General features: G+C 46.5%; 1 protein-coding gene across 1 annotated transcript in view; it reads left to right on the top strand.

Moving 5' to 3' along the window:
* Positions 1-23,542, top strand: part of CYFIP2 (cytoplasmic FMR1 interacting protein 2) — a 164,630-nt gene that overhangs the window by 30,507 nt on the left and 110,581 nt on the right. The window contains exons 4-11 of the mRNA XM_014582780.2: positions 4,651-4,728; positions 6,393-6,494; positions 10,245-10,426; positions 12,203-12,299; positions 13,167-13,295; positions 19,185-19,289; positions 21,387-21,478; positions 23,282-23,399. Coding sequence (XP_014438266.1) covers positions 4,651-4,728; positions 6,393-6,494; positions 10,245-10,426; positions 12,203-12,299; positions 13,167-13,295; positions 19,185-19,289; positions 21,387-21,478; positions 23,282-23,399 — 903 coding nt within the window. The remainder of the gene's footprint in view (positions 1-4,650; positions 4,729-6,392; positions 6,495-10,244; positions 10,427-12,202; positions 12,300-13,166; positions 13,296-19,184; positions 19,290-21,386; positions 21,479-23,281; positions 23,400-23,542) is intronic.

Here is a 23,542-nt window from a genome sequence, read left to right as displayed (position 1 = left end):
ACTGGTTTTTATGGAAAACGAGGTAAGGGTCAGGGCATAGAGGCTGTATTAGTCAGCTTGGGCAACCATAACAAAAGACACAGACGGATCGCTTAAGCAACGGACACTTATTTCCCTGTGGTTCCGGGGGTAAATGTTCAGGATCAAAGGGTCTGTAGGTTTGGTTTCTTCTGAGACGTCTGTCATTGGCTTGCATATAGCTGCTTCTTGCTGTGTCCTCACCTGGCCTGCTCTCTGTGTGCAGGCATGTCTGGTGTCTCTTGTGTGTCCAAATGTCCTCATCCTCTAAGGATGTCAGTCAGGATAGATTATCACCCACCCTAATGGCCTCTTCTTAACTTAATTCCCTCCTTCAAGGCCCTATCTTCAAATTCAGTCCTATTCGAGGTACCGGGAGTTAGGATCTCCATGTATGAATTTGAGAGGGGGCACAATTTACCTCATAATGGTGGGCTTTAAATTTAAAAAAAAAAAAAATCGAAAGCAAACAAAATTTTCACCCATAGGAGAAACTTGAACAGCTCTGCTTGGAGGATATATTTTATTTGTTAGTTATTTATAGAATGTTTTATAAGGAAGATCAAGTAAAGCAATAAATTGATCACAATAATTAAAGTTATCTATCCTGGAGGCATGAAAGGCTGAGTGAGAGTGATGGCCCACAGGGCTGGCTGCAGAAATATGGGATGAGAGAGCCTGAGGTCAGCTCCAGCTGACTTAACAATTGGGCTTCCCAGAAATAACAGGTCAGCGCCACCCGAAGGGCCATTGGAAGGAAGGCTGGTTTGGAGGGTGACTGTTCATTTCTATTGCTGTTGTACCAGATTATCACAGATTAGTGGCTTAAAACAACACAACTTTATTTGCTTATAGATTTTTAGGTCAGGAGTCTGACAAGGGGCATAAGGGGTTAAAGTCTAGGTACTGGCAGGACTGCTTTTCTCTCTAGGGGACCCAGGGGAGTGTCTCTTTCCTTGCTTTCTCCACCTTCTAGAGGCAGGTAGCATTTCTGGCTTGTGGCTTTCAGCCTGCTGTCACATCACTCTGGCCTCTGCTTCCATCCTCACACCTCCTCTGACTCTCAGACCTCCCTCTTTCACGTGTGAAGACCCTTGTGATTACATCGGGCTCACCAGGGTAACCCAAGGTAACCGCCTTATCTCAAGGTTTTTAACCTGATCACATCTGCAGTGTATGAGGTAACATAGTCACAGGTTCTGGCCAGGAGGCTGCTGATGTTTTGAGAGGACCATTATCCTGCCTACACAGGCACAATATTCAAATGGTTTAGATGTTAGCCAAGAGTAGGGTATAGGCCTGGCCGCAGTGGCACAAGTAGCAGTGTGGCTATGGACACTGATGGAATTACATACGAGGCCCAGGTTCAGAATCACACACCCTTATGAACCTGTGATTTTGACTGGGTTTGAAGCTGGGGTGAGAATTTAGGCATGGCAAGACATACCCATCTCCCTGCCTTGAAAGAAAGAAAGAAAATAAAAACTTTTAAAAAAGGGTACTCTTGACATTCATGGATAACACCAAAATCTCACTTCAGTCCACGGTTCTATGCTCATCTTTTTGTAATTTTGCTACTCATTCTTGGACCAGGTGAATCCCTCAAAGGGCAGAATAACCAGAGGAAAAAGGAGAAGGGAAAAGTACATAAATCCCGTAAGTGCAGACTCTATGAAGAGTTGAGGGTTCTTTGCTGGGACTATGATGAGACTGAGTAAGTGCTGAAAGGTACAGTTAGTCATTGCCAACCATGAAATCTGCACTGGACTCACAGTTTAAGTCCTGCACTTACAGAAGCTCAGCAATGTCAAGGACCATAGTGAGATGTAGTCTTATCATTGCCAACTTGGGCTGCACAAGGAATCACCTAGGCATCACTAAAAAATACCAATTCCTGGACTCTACTTGCAGGGCAAGATATTTAATTGGTCTAGAGCCTGGCCTGGGCATCATAAGAACCAGGGTTTTAGGCCAACTCTTTACTTCCTAATATGGAAACCATGGCATTTACAAGTTAAAAGATGGACCCAAGAAGAGCCAGGACGAGAACTCAAGTCTCCTAAAGCCCTGCCCAAGGCTGTCTCCACCGAACCATCCTGACATCTGTATTCTAGACAACAAATCTGGTTGATGCTCAGCCGAACTGTCCATAGGACGGAATCCACATCCTTGTTCCCTGCCCTGTTTCCAGCACACACAGCCTGAGACTCGTGAGCAACGAGGAAAACACTCGCTGAATGCATGAGTTGGAATCGTACCTACTGGTAGGCGGTTGGTTTGGTGCTAAAAGTAGACACATGTTCCTTACATTACTGTCACTTCCCCTTTTTGACATGTGTTCTGAGATAGATGACAGCAGGAGACCCATGGGCTTGATCTTCTCTCTCGCTGGTTTCGAGAACAATATGTTACTGATTTTGAAAGTTCTCTAATTTAAAAAATTGTAAGTGTGACTTGTCAATGACATTTGCTGTAGAAACAGCAATAGGTTATAAAATCCAAATTAAATCCGAACTTGTCCTAACAAGAGATTATGAAGTAGATGTGAATGGAGGCCAGCAGGTGGTATGGTGTTTAAGGGTGCTGGACTCCCACATAGCCAGCCATAGTTTGAGTCCTGGACCTGGCAGCTTGCTTTCTCACTTTCCCTATCTCTCTCTCTCACTCTGTCCCTTTCTGGTCAAATTAGATAGATAGAGATAGATAGATAGATAGATAGATAGATAGATAGATAGATAGATAGATAAATGTTAATTTTTTTATAAAAAAGAAATAGATAAGAATGTGATTTTTAAGTAAATAAATAAACCTTCATTTTATATAGATAAAAATATTTATAAGGAGAAATGGTTTAATAAGTCTCTTTTCTTACTGTTATTTTTGAGGTACCCTTTCTCTAACATAAGCCATTCAAATTATGTAACTTATTGATTTGGGGCATACTCATAATGTTGTACCAGCATCAGCACTATCTAATTTCCATCACTTGACTAGTTAGCAATTCCCCCTCCTAGTTCTTCTGTCCTCCCAGACTCCTGGTAATTATTCATATATTTTCTGTCACTAAGGATTTGTCTATTCTGGACATTTCACCTAAATGAATCCTATAAAATGTGGCCTTTTATGACTTATTTCTTTCACTTAGTGCAGGCAAGAGCACTTTATTACTTTTCATAGATGGATAATATTCCATTTTATGGGGACTAACAGTTGGTGTAATGGCTGTGTCACTGGACGCCCATGTAGTCAACTGTGGTTTGAGTCCTGGACTCGGTGGCTTAAACTCATGCCAGGCACATGTGTATATGTGCCCAAGATCCTTAGAGGAGAATAGAGGAGAAGGGATTGTGGCGTAGCCATCCCCCCTGAGGGGTGATTTCTCACTTTCTGTCTCTCTGTCTCTCTCTGTCTTTCTGGCGAGCGCACACACCCTATAGCAAAAACCTCTCCAAAAAATAATAATAATAATTCCATTGTATGGATATGCCATAATTGTACTTACCATTCATTAGTTGATGAGTGCTTGGGTTCTTCCCACTTTTTAGCTATTACAAGTGATGTTGCTATAAACATTTATGTTTCATATAAATCTTGAGCCATGCAAGTTTCTGTATATGTTTTTAGTTTCTTAGGTATACACCTAGGAATGTCATTGTTAGGTCAGATGTTAACTCTGGTTCACATTTTGTGGCACTGCCAGACTATTTTCCTAACTCCTTTTATGGATCAGAGGGAGAGAGTGTGTATTCCATTTCATTATCATTAAATTCTGTAAGACGTTATTGTCGTGATCACTTTATGGATGACTAAATGAGAATTTTAGGACAAGTGATTTACAAGAGACCGAAGGGCCAAGTGATGAAGCTGGACTATGAGCCCAGGTATTTGGACCTTGGGTTTAGGGCTCTTTCCACAAGAGCACTGACTCAGTGGGATGAGTCATCATTGTATTTTTCAGGTTCATTTTTCATGCTGTTGTTGATTTTGCCATCTGTTCTCATTATTTTTAAAAATTAGATATTAATCGTTTCCCTGTTCATGAAATTGTAACGTGGGCATCTATATAAATGTGAGCACTGTAGTACTGTATAATGTGAATTGTAATAAAAAAAGTAACCTCGCCCCACAGAAAGTTTACAGTTCTCAGCTTGGTACATAGTTTACTAAATTTGTTTTTCTCAATGTACAATAATATGCAGATAATTAGTACTATTTGCTTTGTTTCTTAACCTATATATGTACATTACTGTTTTGCTTACTTGCTGATTTTCTTGCTAGCATTATATCTGGGACACCTTTGCTTTGGGAACACATAATTTGCCTCATTCTTTTTAAGGTGGCCATCTGTTAAAAAATGTGGCCTACTCATAGAGCCCTGGGCTATCTGAGAAGGATGATTTAGGTTGGGTCTTCTTGAACTTACTGTGCATGAACATTATCTGGGAATTTTGTTGAAATGCAGATTCTCATTCCATAGGCCAGGAAGGGGCCTGAGATTCTGCATTTCTAGTAAGTCCCCCGGGTGATGCCGGTGCTGTTCCACATGCCACGCTGAGTAAGGATTTGGGAGCTGTTGGGAAGCTTGTGAGGATGCCATAGTTTCTGCTGGCTGATAGTGTTTTGCTGTTTCAGAATGAAATGCTGGAGGAAGGACATGAGTATGCGGTCATGCTGTACACCTGGCGCAGCTGTTCCCGCGCCATCCCCCAGGTGAGACTGTCCTTGCTGTGTGTCTCTTTATCCCCCTCCCCCATGCCCAAACCAGAGAGCTGAGCTTTTTCAGGGGGCAGGGAGTAAAGCAGTGTAGGGCCTCTTATCCAAATTGTGAGGACAGTCAAAGAGCTTCCCATAAAACTGATGACAAGGACTCATGCTCAGGACTCAAAAACAAATTTGTTCTATGTATTCGTTCAAAAGCAGTATATGTGAACCATTGTGGAAGAGTATAAAGTAAAAAGCAGGGCATTCCCACCTCCTCACCTCGACCACCCACACCTGTAGTGAGGATTATTTGAGGGACTGCTGGGAACCCTTTGGAGGCTTCTTACCACTCTGCTACCTCCTACCATAGGATAGTCATGGTGAATACTTGACTTCATGTTCTTCTGGGTCTTTATTCTGACATGAATATTAGTCTGTAAATAATTGTCATGTGTAAAAGTGTGTTGTTCCTTATTAATGTCATCCTGCCACTTGCCTTCTTTTTCACTCAATTCCTTATTACTGACTTTTTTTTTCCATCTTGGCACATGCAGATATTTTTATTACCATCATCAGCATCATATACATAATATGTTGCATTGGAACAAAATTGACAAACTACAATTGTGTAAATAGATGCTATTTCCTTCTAATCCTAGACCCTAGAGATTTCTCATTTTCTCTGCCTGTATTATATGGGGTCAGTAGAGAAGTCATGACACATTTTTGTGTAGAAAAATACATCATGACTTTCCCAGTGGCCTAATACATGAACATACACACACACACACACACACACACACACACACATTCTCTTTCTCTCACTCTTTGCTTTGTTTTGACAAACAAAAATGAGACCAAATTATATGTATTGTTCTGTAACTTTTTTTTTTTCTGCCAGTTAATAGCGGCTACCTGCTCGGCTCAGTTCACATAGATCTATCAATATTACATTCCTTCTAACATTTCGTAATGATATTGTATGATTGTATCATATTTTATCTCCTTAACTGTCGACTGAAGGGTGCTTAGTGCAATCCTACCATTTAAGAATGTCTGAGCAGTGTAAAGATCATCCTTGTCCTTACCTTTGTTCATTCTTTGGGTTTGGCTGACCTGTTAACAGTCTTGGTTAGCATGTTGTGCGAAATCCGCCATGTGATTTCAATGGGCATATTGGTGGAAAACCAGCAGACGGGGAAAATGTTTCATGATGGGCACCTCTTACATGGGCCATCATTTGCCTGAGTGTGTTAGGGCTTTGTCCCATGTATGTCCGGAGCAACAGATAGGAAATGCCTCTCTACTTAGAATCAGACTGGGCCCCACGAGGCCAGAGATATGGAAAAGGATGAAGGAGGGAGACCTTGAAGATCAGCAAAGACGTGGGAACAGCTCCTGGACACAGGACAGAGGGAAAAAGGGGAGGGGTCTGTTCTTGGGACCGACTGGTTTCTTTTCCACAGCAAGTATCTAGAAAGCACTCTGCTCCCTCCTAGACTGGTCAGACAGGGGCCATCCCAGCCTCCTCTCTCTAGCGTGTCCATATCAGCTGTCATCCAAAATAGGGTATGTCGCAGAGTGGAAAGGGGCCCTGTGATAAAACAACAGGAGAGAACTGCCTGGGCAAACCAGGATGTGAAACCCCACCTCCACCACCCTCCCCATCGCAGGTGAAATGTAACGAGCAGCCCAACCGAGTGGAGATCTATGAGAAGACGGTGGAGGTGCTGGAGCCGGAGGTCACCAAACTCATGAAGTTCATGTACTTTCAGGTACCCTGCCCTGGTCTCCTTTATTGTACCTGTGCGTCCATGGGGGTGTGTGTTGGGTGTCGGGGAAAACAAACAATAAATAATGCACCATCGTTGTGCGTACTGTGAGAAAAATAAATTTTCAGAATTCTGCGTGGTAGAAACATCTGTGGTGTGGGTTTCACTGTGGGGTGACCTCTGAGGAGGGCATATGAACAGAGATCTGTATGAGACAGGCTGGCATGTGGTGATTGGGCTGGAAAGAGGTGCTGCAAAGTCCAGGGCCCTGAGGCCTGTGGGAGCCCGACACGTTTAAGAAAATAGACCAGGCCAGAAAGGCTGCAGTGCAGGGAGAAGGGAGCATGAAGGTGCGATCAGAGGGGCAGACAGTCACCTGGCCCCATAGGAAGAGAAGAGGATGTGGATCTATTAAAGCCCTCTGCGAAGCCACTGGAGGCTTTTAGAGTCATATGATCTGATTCAGGTTTTACAGTAGCACTCTGGCTGCTGCAAGGGGGGCTGAATGGATGGGAGCTGTGGGTGCAGAAAGGATGGGGAGCAGGGAGCAGCGTGGTGGCAGGGAGTCTGGCTGTGAGGCCAGGAAGGGAGACCCTTCGAATGAGGAAGAGAGACACAGGGCTTGCACAAGTGAGCATGAGGAGTCACATGGGTTGAACAGAGATGACCAAGGAAGCGTAATGGAAGCAGGTCTATTGTTACGGTTATGTCAGAAACTGCCGCCGAGGGCAGGTTGAACACTTGAAGACCAGGCCATACACTCTGCGGCCTCCACGTGTTCTGCTGTAAAAAGTAGAGCTTCACAAATAGACTCCCAAGCCCTGGCTTACATCTGCCCTATGCCCAGCACTGCGCTGACACCCTGAGAACAGGAGACAGGACTATGTGTGCTTCTGTGGATGAGAGGTGCTGCCTTCAGAGGCAGAGACCCGCAAGTCCAGCCCCGGCTCTGCCAGGCTCTCACTGTGTGCCTGTGAGTTATTTAGCCTCTCTGACATCTACAAGTCTCTCCCCGTGGACATGTGCCTACTTCCCAGGTCTGTGGTGAGGATAGAGGAGGTCTGTTTGGAGAGGACCAAGTCCCAGCTACTATTGTTAGCACCATGGCCTGGCTTTCTAGGAACCTAACTGTCTCTTTGGGAAGGCAGATCCAGGAGAGAAGGGTTATCCAGAAGCAGATGAAGTGCTAAACTGAGCACCCACTGGCAGAAGCTGTTTTTAGAATGGAGGATCTGGAGTAATTTAAAACTCTGCTGTCCAGTCCTCTAGCCATTAGCCACTATGGCTATTTATATGAACTAAAATTAAGTAAAATTAAAAATTCAGTTTCTCAACTGAATTTTTCAAGTGCTCGTGGCTGTGGTGTGGGACAGGCAGACATGGAACGCCACCAACTGCAGGAAGTTTCACTGGACTTGGACTCTGGAAGGAGAGAGTGTGACTTAGTCTGGTCATTGCCAAAGAGGAATGACTAGCCAGTAGGGCATCTTGGCCCATCAAAATGGAGGGATGCTCACATCTAAGGGTCATTTCTCTCCTCCTGTTCCTTCTACTCCTCTCTTGATCAGCTCTCTGGCTCTCTTGGGATTACCAAGCATCCTCTTTTGGTTGTTGTTAATTGCCTGCCCCTTTTTTGTAATTGTGTCTTCATTGAGCTATAATTCATATACCTTACGATTTGCCACTTCTTAGTATATGCAGAGAGTGGGGCACCCATCACTACAATCAATTTTAGTAAGTTTTTATCACCCCAAAGCGAAACCCCATACTCTTTAGCCATCATGTTATAACATCCTCCTCCTCCCAGCCCAGACGACCACCAATCTGGTTACTGTCTCTATGGATTTGCTTATTCTGGACGTTTTGTATAAACAGAACCATACAATAGTAGATGAGTTCTGTTCTAGTCCATTCCTTTACTAACAACAGAAAATACCTTAGATTGGGTCATTTAAGAAAACAGTGGTTTATTCAGCTCATGGTTTGGATGTCCGAGGGCCAGGGGCCACATTTAATAGTGGTTTTCCTGGTGATGGGGTCCTGAGGTCACGTGGGGTGTCATGTCATTAGAGAACAAAAACACATCTCTATTCACTCTTGTCTCTCTCCTTTCTTTTTTGGTGGTTTTTTGTTTTGTTTTATTTTGTTTTTGGAGAGGTTTTTGCTATAGGGCGCAGAAAGACAGAGAGACAGAAAGTGAGAAATTACTCCCCGGGGGGATGGTCACACCACAATCCCTTCTCCATTCTCCTCTTGGGATCTTGGGCGCCTGGCATGAGTTTAAGCCACCGGATCTGGGACTATAAACTGCTTCTCCACTACATGGGAGTCCAGCAACATAGCCATTATGCCAACTGCGATGCCTCTCCTGCCTCTCTCCTTATCCTTGTAAAACCAGCAAGGAGTTAATGATAAGGGCCCCACCCTAATCATCTAAGCACTGCCCAAGGCCCCACCTTTTAACATCAGGAAGGAATTACATTTTTTCCATATACCTTCCCAATACAGCCAAGATCACACACATGAATTCTAGGGGGTCACTCAGACCATAGCAAGCTCAGCCCACATGTCTTGTCATAGCATATGTCTGGCTTTTTCTAGTTAGTCTAATGTTTTCAAGGGTCATCCATGCTGTAGCATGTGTCAGAATTTATTCCTTTTTATGCGTGACTGCTATTCCATTGTGTAGATACATTACTCTTTATCCATTCATTAGGTGACGGACATTTAGGTGGTATCCATTTGGGGGCTGGAACACTGGTGTGTACAAGTTTCTGTGTGGACATAGGTCTTCATTTCTTCTGGGCAGTCACCTAGGAGTGGAATTGCTGGGGCCTATGGTAACTTCACCTTGAAACGCGCTTCTGTCCCTGCCCCCTGCAGTTCGTTCTTGCCACAGCAGCCACTGTGACCCTTTCAAAATATGATTCATACCATGATACTCTGCTTTAGAACCAACCATGTGTCCCTGACTAGCTCAGTGTCAAAGCTTGGGGGCCTGCAGTAGGGTCAGGGACTCTAGCCTCCCCGATTCTGTCTCTGGCTCCTCCCCTGCACTTCCGGAGCGTCAATCCTGACTTCCTGCCCATCGTTCCAACATGCTTCAGGGCCTTCACATTGCCTGTTCCACTTCCTCAGTTATCCCTGAGTCTTCTCTTTCAGACTCTTTCAAAAGTCACTGCTTGATGATATTTTTCTCATTTTCCTCCTTAAAGTGACAGCTCTTCTGAGTCCTTCTCACCCCTCTCCGCTATTTTATTTTTCTCCATAGCACAGATTGCATTTTGATAGGATTTATTTATTTTGTTCACTGTCTCCTCTGACAGGACTATAGGCTCCTTAGGGCAGTTTGTTTTTCTGTTTGGTTCTGGGCTCTGCCCCAGTGCCTACAATAACACCTGGCATGGGGTAGATGCTCAGTAAATAGTTATGGGACGAATGAGCCTCTCTTCTCTCTGTTTCTACCTCCGAATGTACTTGGCACTGTCCTAGGTGCTGGGGATACACAATTAATACCTAATGCTTCTCAGCCAGTGCGTGTTGAATGAGTTCATTGGTTTAGGGCAGTTTCCAGGCTACCCTCTAGACACTAGCTCTGGATATAAAGACTCTGCTGAGAAAGACTCCCTGACAGATTTGCCTTTCTGTGAATGTCTGGGCTCTGATTAGGGCTCCAGGGGAGTCTCGACCCTGCCACCCCCTACAGCCCCCATTGGGCTGCCCTGTCCTTACTTGCTGCCCCTCTGCCTCCAGCGCAAAGCCATCGAGCGGTTCTGCAGTGAGGTCAAACGGCTGTGCCATGCCGAGCGGAGGAAGGACTTTGTCTCCGAGGCCTACCTCTTGACGTTGGGCAAGTTCATCAACATGTTCGCTGTCTTGGATGAGCTGAAGAACATGAAGTGCAGTGTCAAGAACGACCACTCTGCCTACAAGAGGTCAGAGCACCTGCCCCCTGCCCCCTGCTTCCCGTAGCCAGGCCCTCTTCCTGTATAGCCAGACTAATGGAGGAAAGGCAGAGTCCTAACAGGTCCATCCCCTGTACCACACTAGCCATCCCCAGACACAGCGGGGCTGGGCCTGTTGTGGTATGCTTTGAGTAATATGGTGCAGGGTCTTTGGAGGACTTGATCTTTGCAGGGTTTTGTGTCTCTAAATTCTCATTTTCCCACCTATAGAGCAGCAGTGTTTTCTGTTGCCCTTGGGGGACTAGTAAGATAATCACAAAATGATGACATTAGTCATTTCCTGAAGAAATCAGAAAGCCAGCTCAAATGGCCTTAGTAAAAGGACATGAATTATTCACCTAACTGAGAAGTCCAGGCATACCTGCACGCAGGTGCCCAGGGATGCTGGTAGCCCAGGTCTCTCCACCTCTGAGCTTGAGTTTCTCCTGTAGCCTCTGGCCTCTCAGACAGGCTCGTGCCCTCTGGTGGCCTCTGGCAGCTTTCCACTGCTCTCTAGCTTCTAAGGAACCCCAGCTTTAAGGCAGGACACTCCTTCCAAATAGTTTTGCACAAGTCCTGGAAGGATTGCCTTCGATCCAGCTGAGTCCTGCACTGATCAGTCACCATCCTGAGGGGTGGGGATCCTCTCACTAGTCAGTGCTGCTTCTTGGAGTTGGGGATCATGTCGACTAACAAGAAAGAAGGACAGCGAGTTGGGGAGGAGTCACTTCTCCAGAAATCAAGATGGATACAGTTGCCCAAAAGCGGGGGAGGGCAGCCAAAAGCAACAGGCATCCTTTCGGTTGGTTGAGGCTCCGATGAGCTCTGAAGCATCTAGGTGCATCTCTTGGGAAGTATTTTCCATGTCAGTGATAATGTGAGCCCCTCTCTTCAACCTATTTCCTCCTGAGACGCTAAGGTAACTACTATTAGAAAAATCAGAGAAAGCTGATTCTGTTTTATCCGCCCGAGTCAACCATGAAGCCTGGGGTGCTTGCATATCTCACAGATTACCCAGGAATGGCAACTTCATAAAGATTGTATAGACGACTCATAGTATAACGTCTCCCAAATTCTCCCCAGTTATGACCAACTGCTTCCATCATGGCCATCGCCAACATCCTCTGCAGACCTGCTGGGGACTGGCTAGGCTCATGAGGAAGATGGGGGTCTTGTCTCTGTTTGTCCAGCTTGTGACAAAGGCTCTCCTCTGCCAGCTAGGCTGGGACATATGGGCAGCTTGGTTTCCTGCCTTGAAGTCCTGCTTGTGTACTTTGGGCCCGTCATCCCTTTACCTGATACACCTGTTTCCACACAGTGCTTTGCTTTGGAAACACTAGGATTTTCCTATAAATAGCTGAACACACAGCAAAAATGAAGCATCCTGCCTGTGCTGCTTGTCCATAGTGACAGTGCAGCATCATTGGGGCTCACAGCAAGAACAGAAGGCCCACTTCACTCCCCGTCTTGCCACTCCTGCCTGTGGGTGGGGCGCTAGAGCTCCTCCAAGTTTCTGAGAGGTCAGAGGTGGTCAGTGCATTGTGTCTTTTCATGCAGGGTTATCCTCATTGCAAGATGTAAACAGTCCCCCAGGAAAGCCCCCAGTACACACTCTCCTTGGATGCTAGCTGGCTGTGCATTCAGAGCTTTTCACCCTGGGGGACAATGTCCCTCCAGGATAAGAGGGCATAGAAGTCCATGAGGCATGGGTTTAGGCAGGTCAGCCTGAGATGTTCCTCTCTGCAACACCCACTCTCTGCATTTCAGGGCAGCCCAGTTCCTGAGGAAGATGGCGGACCCTCAGTCCATCCAGGAGTCACAGAACCTGTCCATGTTCCTGGCCAACCACAACAGGATCACCCAGGTGAGAATAGACTCCTCAGGTCCCCTCGCAGAAGATGGTCCTTTTACCCTCTCTTGTGTCTGTTCTCTGAAAATCTCCTCACCAGTGCTCTGCCCTGCATCGGCGCAGGTGGACATTGAGAGAGTGGGGTCGGGAGTTAGACGCCATGTTTTCTATTCCCAGACTGTTGTCGACTCATTGTGAGACCTTGGACAAAATCCAAGCCTCAGTTTCCTCATCTTTCAAACGAGGCTCTTAGTTTGAGAATATTCTGAGAATTCATCACGCAGGACTGTCGTGACAGATAAATGAGATACTACATATAAGGCTGGCATTCAGAGCCTGACAGATGGTAAGGGCATGAGAAGACATGGCTATCATTAAGGCCACCATGTTGCACCTCCACCCAGCTCTCACTTCCCCATTCTGCCCAACATAATATAACTTGTCACACGGTCTCGCCTCCCCAAGTGGGTCATTCCTGGCATTTGTCTGCAGAGACGTCATAGATGATTCCACAGCCTCAAAACGTGAAGTGGAATCACTGCAGGACAGTTGCTGTGAGGCTCAGCTGCTTTTCAGCTCCACCCAAGAACGTACTCTCTAACCATTAGAGCTGCCAGGGAATAAAAATGGAGGGCCCCAGGGGGTGAGTTCCCTGTCCTGAGAGGTGTCCAGGAGCCCTGACAAGCACCATGGGGGTATTGATGGGAGTTGCCAGGCATCGAGTGCAGGCTGGTGTACAGGCTCCCCCCAACCTGGACTGTGCGTCAGCAGGTCAAGGGCTCCGTCGCTGCCTGACCGTGGGCCTGCTGCCCTGGTGCAGGTGAGAGCAGGGCACAGGAAGACGCGTGCCCGGCCTAACCAAGGGGGGGCGCTGCTCTTTAGTGTCTCCACCAGCAACTGGAAGTGATCCCCGGCTACGAGGAGCTGCTGGCTGACATTGTCAACATCTGCGTGGATTACTATGAGAACAAGATGTACCTGACCCCCAGCGAGAAACACATGCTTCTCAAGGTAAAGGCCCCATGGCCACACCGCGGGGCTGGACTTGCACTTTGACCTGCTTCTATCATAAAATAATTTTTTTGTTTTCTTTTGTTTTGGGTTTTGGTCATTTATAATATATAATTATGACATGTCTTTGTAGGGTACAGAATGGTCATTAAAAGCATGTATACAGTGTCTAATAAACAAATTGAGGATATAAACATATTTACCACCTTCAGCACTTAATCTTATATTGCAACATTCAAAACTTGCTTCACTGGGTATATTGAAATTATGTTCTGAATTGTCTATGGCATTTTTTTTTAAGAGAGATTTTTTATATAGGGCACATGAAGTTGCCAGAGAGACAGAGAGAGGCAGAGAGAGGAAAAGCGAGAAATTACCTCCATGGGAGGATGGCCATGCCACAATCCCTTCTTCTCCATTCTTCTCTAAGGATTTTGGGCATGCACACATACACACCCAGTGTGAGGTTAAGCCTCTGGTTTCGGGATTCAAGTCACGGTCGACTACATGGGAGTCCAGCGACATAACCATTGTGCCATCTGCTGGTCCCCTGCCCATGGCATTCTTTACTGTGAAATACAATTCTAAAGAGAAAACAAATTGATTAAAAATGAGAAAACCAAAAGTCCCATAAATTAATGAAGGTGGAGTCTTTTAAACAAAGATAATATATCCAATGAAAGAAGAATGTGTAAGTTCCATGAAGAAGACTGGGACATAAGAGTTTATATTCTGAAAAAAATCTGTGGTATCATTAGTCCAGTTAAAGATAAATAAAATTGTACACAACAATTGCTCAGTAGGAAGAGACAGGAAAAAAAAGTTTACTCAATTACTGTGAGTTCTTGTAGTACTATACTGTGAATAATAAGTCCTCAAAAAGCAAAAAACTAAACAAAATTAGAAAGAGATTTTTAAAAGTGAAGACATGGTAAGGTCAGTAATTTGGTGATTTATATAGACTTTACAAAGTTCTTGATTTTAGCCTTCTTTAAATTCACTTCAGAGAAAGACTCAGCTACTTGTATCCTTTTAGAATTTCTCTCTTTTATCTAGTTTTATACAATAAGTAATGATTATAATAAATTGTACTTAAACCTGCTTGTGTGTAAGTTAGTTGAATCTGCATTTTCAGTCTTTTTGTTGGAAATTTAATCCCAGCATTCAATGATATTATCAGTGTGTGCGGACTTCTCCTTTTTTCTTGTTGTTTTGTGTTCTTCTATTTCTATTTACCTCCCTTTAGCTTTCCTGGTGTACTTGTCCCTTTAGTTTTTCCCAAAGAGCCGGTTGCATTTTGGTGAATTCTTTCAGCATTTGTTTATCTGGGAGTGATTTTATTTCTCCTTCCCATTTGAAGGGTTATCTTATCTGGTGTAGTATTCTTGGCTAAAATTGCTTTTCTTTAAAAGTTTTAAGTATGTCTTTCCATGTTTTCCTTGCCTGCATTGTTTCATTTGAGAGATCTGATGTCCATCTTAAGGGGTGAACTTTGTAAGTAACTTGGCATTTCTCTCTTGCCATCTTTCAGAATATTGGTCTTTGATTTTTACCAATGTGGATGTGATGTGGCTTGGAGAGGAGCTTCTTACGTTGTTATCTGTTTGGTGACATTTGCATTTCCTGGATTTGGTTGCCCACATACCTCTCTAAATTTTGAAAGTTTTTCAACTAATATGTTATGAAAGATTTTTTTATTCCTTTCCCCATATCTTCTGGGATACCTATTATGCGGCTAATCAGTGGTTTAATGGTGTCTAGGATTTTCCATAGGTTGTCCTGATTTTTAAGGGTTATTTTTCAGTTCTTTTTGCTTGCTTGGACTAAATCAGGTTTTATCTTCAAGATTAACGATTCTTTCTTCTGTGTGGTCTAATCTGGCATTGATACTTTTGAGAAGGGTTTTGATTTCCTGCATCGTACTCTTTATCACCAGAAGTTCTGTTTGATTCTTTTTTCAGTGTCTATTTCTTTATGGAATTCCTCCTTCTAGTCATGGAAAGATTTTCTCATCTCCTGGCATTGGTTGTCTATCTTCTGCTGCATCTCCCTGAGTTTTGTTACAATGAATACTCTGAAATTTTTTTTTTCTGACATTTCTGTCATCTCTTGTCTTATCTATTGTTGGTGAGGAGTTATAATTTTCCCTTGAGGTGGAGGTATTCCCTGATTTTCTCCTATTTCTTGAAGCTCTGCTTTGATTTTTAGTCGTCTGGTGAGATACTCACTTCTTCCTGCTTCTATGGAGTATGTTTCTGTAGCTGTGTGCTCATGGCCTTCCTAAGGTATGCATTAGCTCTGGGCCAGTTTCCTTCCTCTACTGTCAACAGGAGCATGGAATCCACAGCAGGAGTTTTGGGTTCAAGTTTTCTGAAGGGAGTTTCTCTCCTTTTACTGCTAGAGGGGTTGTAGGGAATGAATTCCTCTAGGGTCTCCTGTCTTCAGGTGTTTGGTTCCTGTTTAACCAAATCTTTCTGCCTCCAACATGACTGGAGGTTGAGCTGGATAAGTAGAACGTAAGGTGGTCGACTCCTTCATGCTACGTGTGCCGGAGCTGGCCCTCCTCCCCAACAGCAGACTGGGTGGGAGTCCCTGACCAGCTCAAGCTGAGCGGCTTGGTCCTCCCTGTGCTCCTTCTGTCTGTTCTATTTTAGGGATCACAGGAACCAGGTGTTGGTTTTTAAAGATCAGAGCATCCTTTCCCTCCCCACAGCAGGCTGGGTGGGGGTCCCTAATGAGCTCAAGCCAAGTGTTTGGGCTCCCTGTTTTTCCTCTGTCTCTTTTTCTATTTCCTTAAAATCCTTTTTTAAAAACAATATTTGTTTTTTCTTTTATTTAAACACGGCTACAGATCTCTGCACATAATGGTGTAATTTGTGACAGCTCTGGGTATTCCACTGGATGGGAATGTGGTTACGCAGCAAGTTCCCTATGGTTGGGTATCTGTTACTAAACTGCACTGAGCATCCTCAGGGCACCGCTTCTGTGCACATCCTTTGGTCAGTTTCAAATGTGGAGAAGAAATTATCTACTCAAAGGCAAGGCAGACTCTTCAGGCTTTGCTATATTTTGTCCAAATGGTCCCAATTGTTCCATCAGTTTACAAGTTTTATTCTAAAATTATGAGGTCATATTTATTATTGTAAAGAATCTGGAACATACAGGAGAGCATTAAATAATCTCTCACAGTTTTTTTCTATCCAGAGATAACATGCATAGCATTTTGATATATGATTTTTTTCCTATGCTTATATTCTTACAAAATATGCAATATATAGGGCTGGCAGGTGGCATGGTGGTTGAAGACACTGGATTCCCACATGGCTGACCACAGTACAAGTCCTGAACCTGGCAGCTTCCTTTCTCACTTTCTCTCTCTCTCTCTGTTCCTCTCTGGTCAAATTTAAAAAAAAAAAAAAAGAAAGAAAGAAATCAAGTTTAAAAATATGCAATATATGTAAGTGTGCACAGTTTTTATGCCATGTCCTTAAAAGTACCTGGAATATTTTGCAGCCATTAAATATGTTACATAAATAAATCCCCAAGCTGTCTATTATGAACTGCTTAGGTTGTTTCTAACCTGTCTTTGACAGCAGTTAGCACTGGAGCAAATAACCTTCTCTGGATTCTTTAAACACACACCAAAGAAGCAGCTCACCTCTCAAAGTTCTCCTTATAGGTTTTCCTCTTTTTTCTCAGCTTTTTTCCTGTCACTTTTGCCATTCTAAGAATCTCAGCCCTGGATGAGTGTTCCCCCCTTTGCCTGACCACAGCATCCTGATGAGGTTTGCAGGACAGTGTGGCTTTGTGACTTGCTCACCGTGGCTTCCTCTGGATCATCAGAAATCCCATGAAGTCAGGACCAGCAGTTAGCATAATGGCTATGTCGCCTAACTCCCATGTAGTCAACTGCAGTTTGAGTCCCAGACCTGGTGACTTAAACTCGCACCGGGCTCATGTGTGTGCGTGCTCACGATCCTGAGAGGAGAATGGAGGAGAAGGGATTGTGGCGTGGCCATCCCCCCTGGGGGAGTGATTTCTCGCTTTCTGTCTCTCTGTCTCTCTCTCTCTGTCTTTCTGGCAAGCACACGTGCTCTACAGCAAAAACCTCTCAAAAAAAAAGAAATCACTCGAAGTTCAGGAGCCTCTCCCACCCCCAGTGCTAGGACTGGGTGGTTACTGTAGCTCTTCCCAGGCTTGCTGCTTCCACAAACTCAGTTACTGAATTCCAGGCCACCAAGCTGTCGTAAATACTGCCTTCACTCTCAACTCTTCTTTTCCTGTCACCTCTCACCTCTCTGCAGTCCTTTCACCTCCCCTCCCTCGCAGCCCCGCCCTTCTCAGCTCCTTGAGGCTTTAGACCTTCCTGCAGTTCGTATTAGTGAACACAGGTGCCACCAGGGAGCACCACCCACCTGTAACCCGTAAAGTCGGGCGTTTATCCTGCCACCTAAAGTGCACCCAAAGGAGTAGCTATTTCTTCTAGCCCACTGTGGCCTGGGTGCTGGTTGGGGAAGAGAGGAACAGAGAGAGGAGTGACTTTCCCATGTCACACAGCTGGCCAGGCGACAAGAGGAGAAAAGCAAGCCAGCATTTAGGGCACTGTGAAATGGACTGAAACGTCCAGAATGTCAGTCCACTTCCGGGACATTTTCAGGCACGGATTTGTTTTTAAAATAAAATCACTAAATCTTAACCCAGTGGTGTGCACCTGTAGTCCCAGCTACTGAGGCCTGAGGGTGGAAACAGTGAGATTCTGTCCAAAATAAAGTCCCCAGTGGCTCCTCAAGGTCTTCTATCATTGTTTTGGTTTTTTTTGTGTTTTTTTTTTTTTTTGAGAGGTTTTTGCTATAGGTCGCATGCGCTCGCCAGACAGACAGAGAAAGACAGAGAGACAGAAAGTGAGAAATCACTCCCCAGGGGGGATAGCCATGTCGCAATCCCTTCTCCTCCATTCTCCTCTCGGGATCTTGAGCACGCACGCACACGCGCCCAGCATGAGTTTTAAGCCACCGGGTCTGGGACACGAACCGCGGTCGACTATGTGGGAGTCCAGCGACATAGTCATTACGCTAACTGCTGATCCCCTATTGTTGTTGTGATGAGCTACACCCCAGGGAGATGACACGCAGTTAGGTACCGTCCTTTTCTCAAGCAGGAGAGAACCACAGTTCCTGCCTCAGCCTCTGCTTCAGATCCTGTCTCTGCAGCTCAGCTGTGTGACCCTGGCAAGTTGTCCACGCTCTCTGTTTCTCTGATTCTTCACCTCTAGAATAAGGTTATTATAGGGCCAGCCTTGTAGCTTAGTGGAAGCAGATCCCACATGGCCAACCACAATTTGAATCCAGCCCTGGCCACTTGTAAAACATACCAGGCACGTGTGTGTGCATACCCCAAATCCTGACAGGGGGGATGAAATGGAGAAAGGATTGCGGCATGATCACACCCCATCGTATTCTCCTTATCTCTCTCTCTCTGTCTCTCTTCCGGATAAGCCCAGTGCCCTCTGGCAATACTAAATAAATACATTATTTTCCCCGCTCTGTCTGTCTCTCACAGGGAATGCGAGTGCCCTCTCTGGCAAAATTGTAAAAGATAAAAATAAAAAGAGCTTGGTCATAAGTTCATATGGTGAGTATAAAGAGTAGTGATTTTTAAAGCCCTCGGCACAGACTCTGGCCCGTAGGAAGAGCTCAGGAAGTAACCACCATAATAATATACTCTCTAGTTGAAATTTAGGCCTGTTTCTGTCTTTATTTGAAGAAGTATGGACGTCTAGGGTAAAGTGTGTGTTTCTATAGGAAGTGTGTGTGTGTGTGTGTGTGTGTGTGTGTGTAGCTTTTCCAGTGGGTGTGACTAGGTTCTGTGCTCTGCCCCTTCTCGTTCTAGGTGATGGGCTTTGGCCTCTACCTGATGGATGGAAATGTCAGTAACATTTACAAACTGGATGCCAAGAAGAGAATCAACCTTAGCAAAATTGATAAGTTCTTTAAGGTCAGCAACTGGAGCTGGGGCTGGGCAGGGGGCCGGGCTTCCCACAGCCAAGATGGTAGGGAGAGGAATGGAAGCACTCAGAAAGCTGTGGGGACTATATTGAACTGTAGCTGTAGGAAGAGACTAGGATGACAGGGCCTCTGGCCGCCACCAACAGAGGAATTTACCATATAGAAAGCCTCGTGAAAGCCATAATGGTTCCGCATCTCAGGTTCAGCTATGATTCAGCTGGGAGCCTTCAGATTTTTGTTGTTTTCCTCCATACTGCTTTTTCCTTTACCTGAAGTCCCTTGTCACCTAAAGAAGGAGGTGCATCCCAGGAGACAGCACCTGTGTTAATTTCAGTAGAAACCTGGGCTCACAGAAGTAGGGAGTTAAAAGCCTGGTTTTCACGTTGATTCGCATTTGCAAACTGCCAGCCTCTCGCCTCTCACCTGGCCCATTGGAGCCACCTGAGCATCCCTCACCTCTGGGCAAAGTACCTCATCTGTGTGCGTTGACACTTAGTCCATCCCCGTGCCTCTGAGATTCGATCTTTTGGCCCCAGATCTTTAAAACAAAAATGCTTGCAGTTAAATCAAGCCTTAGAGGTTTTTGCAAGGGGATTTCCTGCTTGGAAACTGAATTCCACGTTTTCAGTGTGTTCTAGCACTGGGTGCTGCTGGCATGGAGCTGGGCCTGAAGGATCCAATGTGGGCGAGCCCAGCTTACCATTCACAGCGAAAATGTGGGTGGTGTGGAGGCCACTCGGCTGGGCCTCAGCCCCACTGAGTCTTTGAGGTAAAGTAGCTGTCAGGAGGAGACCTGTGGCTTTGCCTCACGTCTTCTCTAACATTGTCCCAAATGAAAACAGAGCTCATCTTGGGAGACCCTTGCAAACTCTGCCCTAGTCAGCCTGAGGGAGATTATCTTGGGAGACCCTTGCAAACTCTGCCCTAGGTCAGCCTGACTGAGATGGGGGTAAAATGGAAAATGACAACCTCTGCACACCCAGGCCCAGGCTCAAATCTGGCCCCGCCACTGGAGAGCTAGACGACCTTGGGAGTTGATAACGCCTGAAATGGAGTTCCCCAGTTTAAAAAGCACAACCGCTAAGGGTCTATTCTATAGGGTTTCTTTGAGGATTCGGTGGGATTACCTAGATCCGTCAGAGCCCAGGTGATCATCCTAGCTCCTTGAATTCTAGCCAACTGACTTTGTGAAAAATCATTTAAGCTATCTAAGCCTTCGGTTTTCCATCTATAATAATGCTACTGACTTCACCGGGCTATTGAATAACTTGAGATAACTGAGTTGTTTGGGGTTTTTTTGAGGTATTTTTTGCTATAGGGTGCATGTGCTCTCCAGAGAGTCACAGAGATACAGAGACATAGAGAGCAAGAAATCACCTTCTGGGGAAATGGCCACACGGCAATCCCTTCTCCATTCTCCTCCCAGGATGTTGAGCACGCACGCACATGTGCCTGGCGTGAGTTTCAAGCCACCAGGTCTGGTCTGCAGTCAACCATGTGGGAGTCCAGCACCTTAACCACCACATCACCTGCTGGCCCTGATTCTCCTTTAAATGCTTTGCCCAGAACCAAGAGCTCAAGAAGCAGACAGCCAACACCATCCTCCTCTCTATTTGCTCTGGTCTTAATTGGGACTTTTCTGCCCCCCTGGTGTTAGGTATTATGGTTTTAGTCACTTTCAGGTCATGGGCTTTCTCAGAAGGCCTCATGCAGTCAGTGGCACACAGATACCTGCTCCTGGTCCAGAGTATGGGACAGCAAGGGTCCTCTAAGCTAGGGAAAATTACACAGCGGATCCCGCGCTGGGAGGCAGCCATCTGATCCTAGGACTTTATCTGTTCGGCTGGCTGGGTAACCTCGGACAAGTCGCTTTGAGTCTCTGGGCTCAGTCACTCACAAAGAGTTGTTTGGAAGCAAGGGAAGACCTGTATACTGGCTGGGACTCTCTTCGGTCACAGAGTCGCAAGGTAGCACCATCAGAAGCAGAAACTACGGGTCGGCCTCCAGACCCCCGCCTCCCCTGGGGCGAAGGCAGCCTCCCCACCCTCCCTTGGCATCTCACGCGCTGTGTTTGCTTCCTTTGCAGCAGCTGCAGGTGGTTCCCCTTTTCGGCGACATGCAGATAGAGCTGGCCAGATACATTAAGACCAGTGCTCACTATGAAGAGAACAAGTCCAAGTGAGTGCCTGCCGTAATGTCTCTCGGCTCCCGTGAGGACGCCCAGCCTGGGCAGGGAGCCGAGGGGCCAGTTCAGCCCCTCCTCTCTCCCCAGAGCCCTGGGCAGGTGGATTTCGTCAGGGCACTGGTGCCGGCCACCAGCGGGGAGCTGCGGAGGGTGCTCTGAGCCCTTTTGTATCGCCCTTTGCAGCCAGGTTTAAAAAGGCGCAGAGCACAGCCACGCCCCTTGTCCGGTTCACGTCCCCGTGGGACAGCAGGCGTCCTCCTCCTTCCCTCATTGAGGAGTGGGGAGGCGAGGCCGGCACACAGTGGCCAGGTGGAGAGAGATGGTACTGTTGTTCGCCACCCTGGTCTTGCCCCAGGTTTTGTGACTGTGCAGTAAGTATGTCCTTACGTGTACAGTGTGGATGGTTCCAGCTGTGAAGGGGGTTGACAGCCTCACTGTAGGTGGCTCGTAGGTGACAAAAGCTAAAGTCTGGTGTTCATGACTCCCAGAGCAGGGGCGGGGGCATCTGGCTGCAGCTTGGCCACCCCTCTGATCTCCCAGGCTGTTGAAGGGGTGCCCTTTGTGTGCATCTCAACCAAAGCCAAGTGAATATGCTTTTGCCGCACAGTGGGGACCTGCTGTCCTTAGTCAAGGGCGAGGGTGTTAGTGTCTCAAAAATACACAAAAGAGGGCCTTGAGTGGCCCCGCCAGGAGACCCCACAAATGAGTCTCACCAGAGAGAGCGAGTTTCCTTTCATCGCACCCCTCTGTCGCCAGCGCACACAGAGCTTCCACGGGGAAGTGTGGACTGAGAACGCTGAGCTCGTTTCCTCACTTCTCCCTGTGTGACTTCTGGGTCTCCAGAGCGTGGCTGGGTCAAGGCTGTGATGTGACCGGGGTAGTGTCAGAGGTTTGAGGTTTGAGTGATGGTACGATTTGGCCCTACACAGCAACGCACAATACCACCAAGGTAGAAGCCAGGGAAGGCCACTGCCATTCTCATGTGTTTGTAAGAACCACTGCAGGGCTCCTTTTGAAATGTCGAATTCTGCCCAGGAGGTGTTTTTTCCTTGTTTGCTGTTCATGCTTAGCCTATCTACTGGCTCAGAAGAAAGTGCAGGGAGGTGCCTTTTTTTTTTTTTTTTTTTTGCATGGAGCACAAGAGTGAAGGTTTTCATTTATTTCCTCTCCAATTCAGGATGGATTTTCATATGACACCTTTCCAAAAAGAATTGAGGAGGAAGAAAATAAGGAGGAGAGAGGGTGGTGAGAGAGAGGAGGAGAGGGAAGGAGGAAGGCAAAGCAATGTGGCAGAGAAGCATGTGCCAGCTGTGGTCTTAGAATGGCCCTGGCTTCTCCCCATGCTGCATCCGTGTTGCCAGGTCACTGCCGGAAAAGAGGCACAGTCCCACTTGGGTTTCCCCAAGGCCCTGTCTCCCAAGCCACAGCGCTGTTGGGCATAGGTAGCTCTGGGGGGTGCTGCCCACCTTGCTTCTTCTCAGCTTGAATTCCACCCTTTATCACCCTAAAGACCCCCTCCTGCCCGCCCTGTGCAGCTGGTAAGTATTGTGGGCCAGGTATGTGAAGGGGTCTGCCTGGCTCTTGGAGGAGAAGGAAGGACTGCCCCACTCGGCCTGCGGTCCTCTCCATGGTGTTTCCAGCGGGCTTTCTTGCGGAGGTGCCTGGGGTACCCTGTGGTTTCACCCAGGGGAGCAGTCGCGTTGGCTGAGCACCAGCAGCTGGTAGTGAGGAAGGAGCCTGCCTCACCTGGTCACGTGGGGCCGGGACCCTCTCCAATGCCGCGCATTTCTACCCAGGTGGACGTGCACCCAGAGCAGCATCAGCCCCCAGTACAACATCTGCGAGCAGATGGTGCAGATCCGGGATGACCACATCCGCTTCATCTCGGAACTCGCTCGCTACAGCAACAGCGAGGTGAGCAGCAGGGCCACGAGGGGAAGGCGCAGCCAGGAAAGAACGGGAACATGGGGGATGATGGAGGGTAGGAGTGAGGGGACAGGCCCCCGAGGCAGGAAGGCAGAGGGCTTAGAGCATGGATTGTAGAGCCACCTGGAGCC

Source organism: Tupaia chinensis, unplaced genomic scaffold (genome assembly GCF_000334495.1).
Source record: "Tupaia chinensis unplaced genomic scaffold, TupChi_1.0 Scaffold143796_1, whole genome shotgun sequence".
Classification (NCBI taxonomy): domain Eukaryota; kingdom Metazoa; phylum Chordata; class Mammalia; order Scandentia; family Tupaiidae; genus Tupaia; species Tupaia belangeri.
The sequence above is the reverse complement of the archived record's forward strand: the minus strand, read 5'-3'. Positions and strand labels throughout refer to the sequence as shown.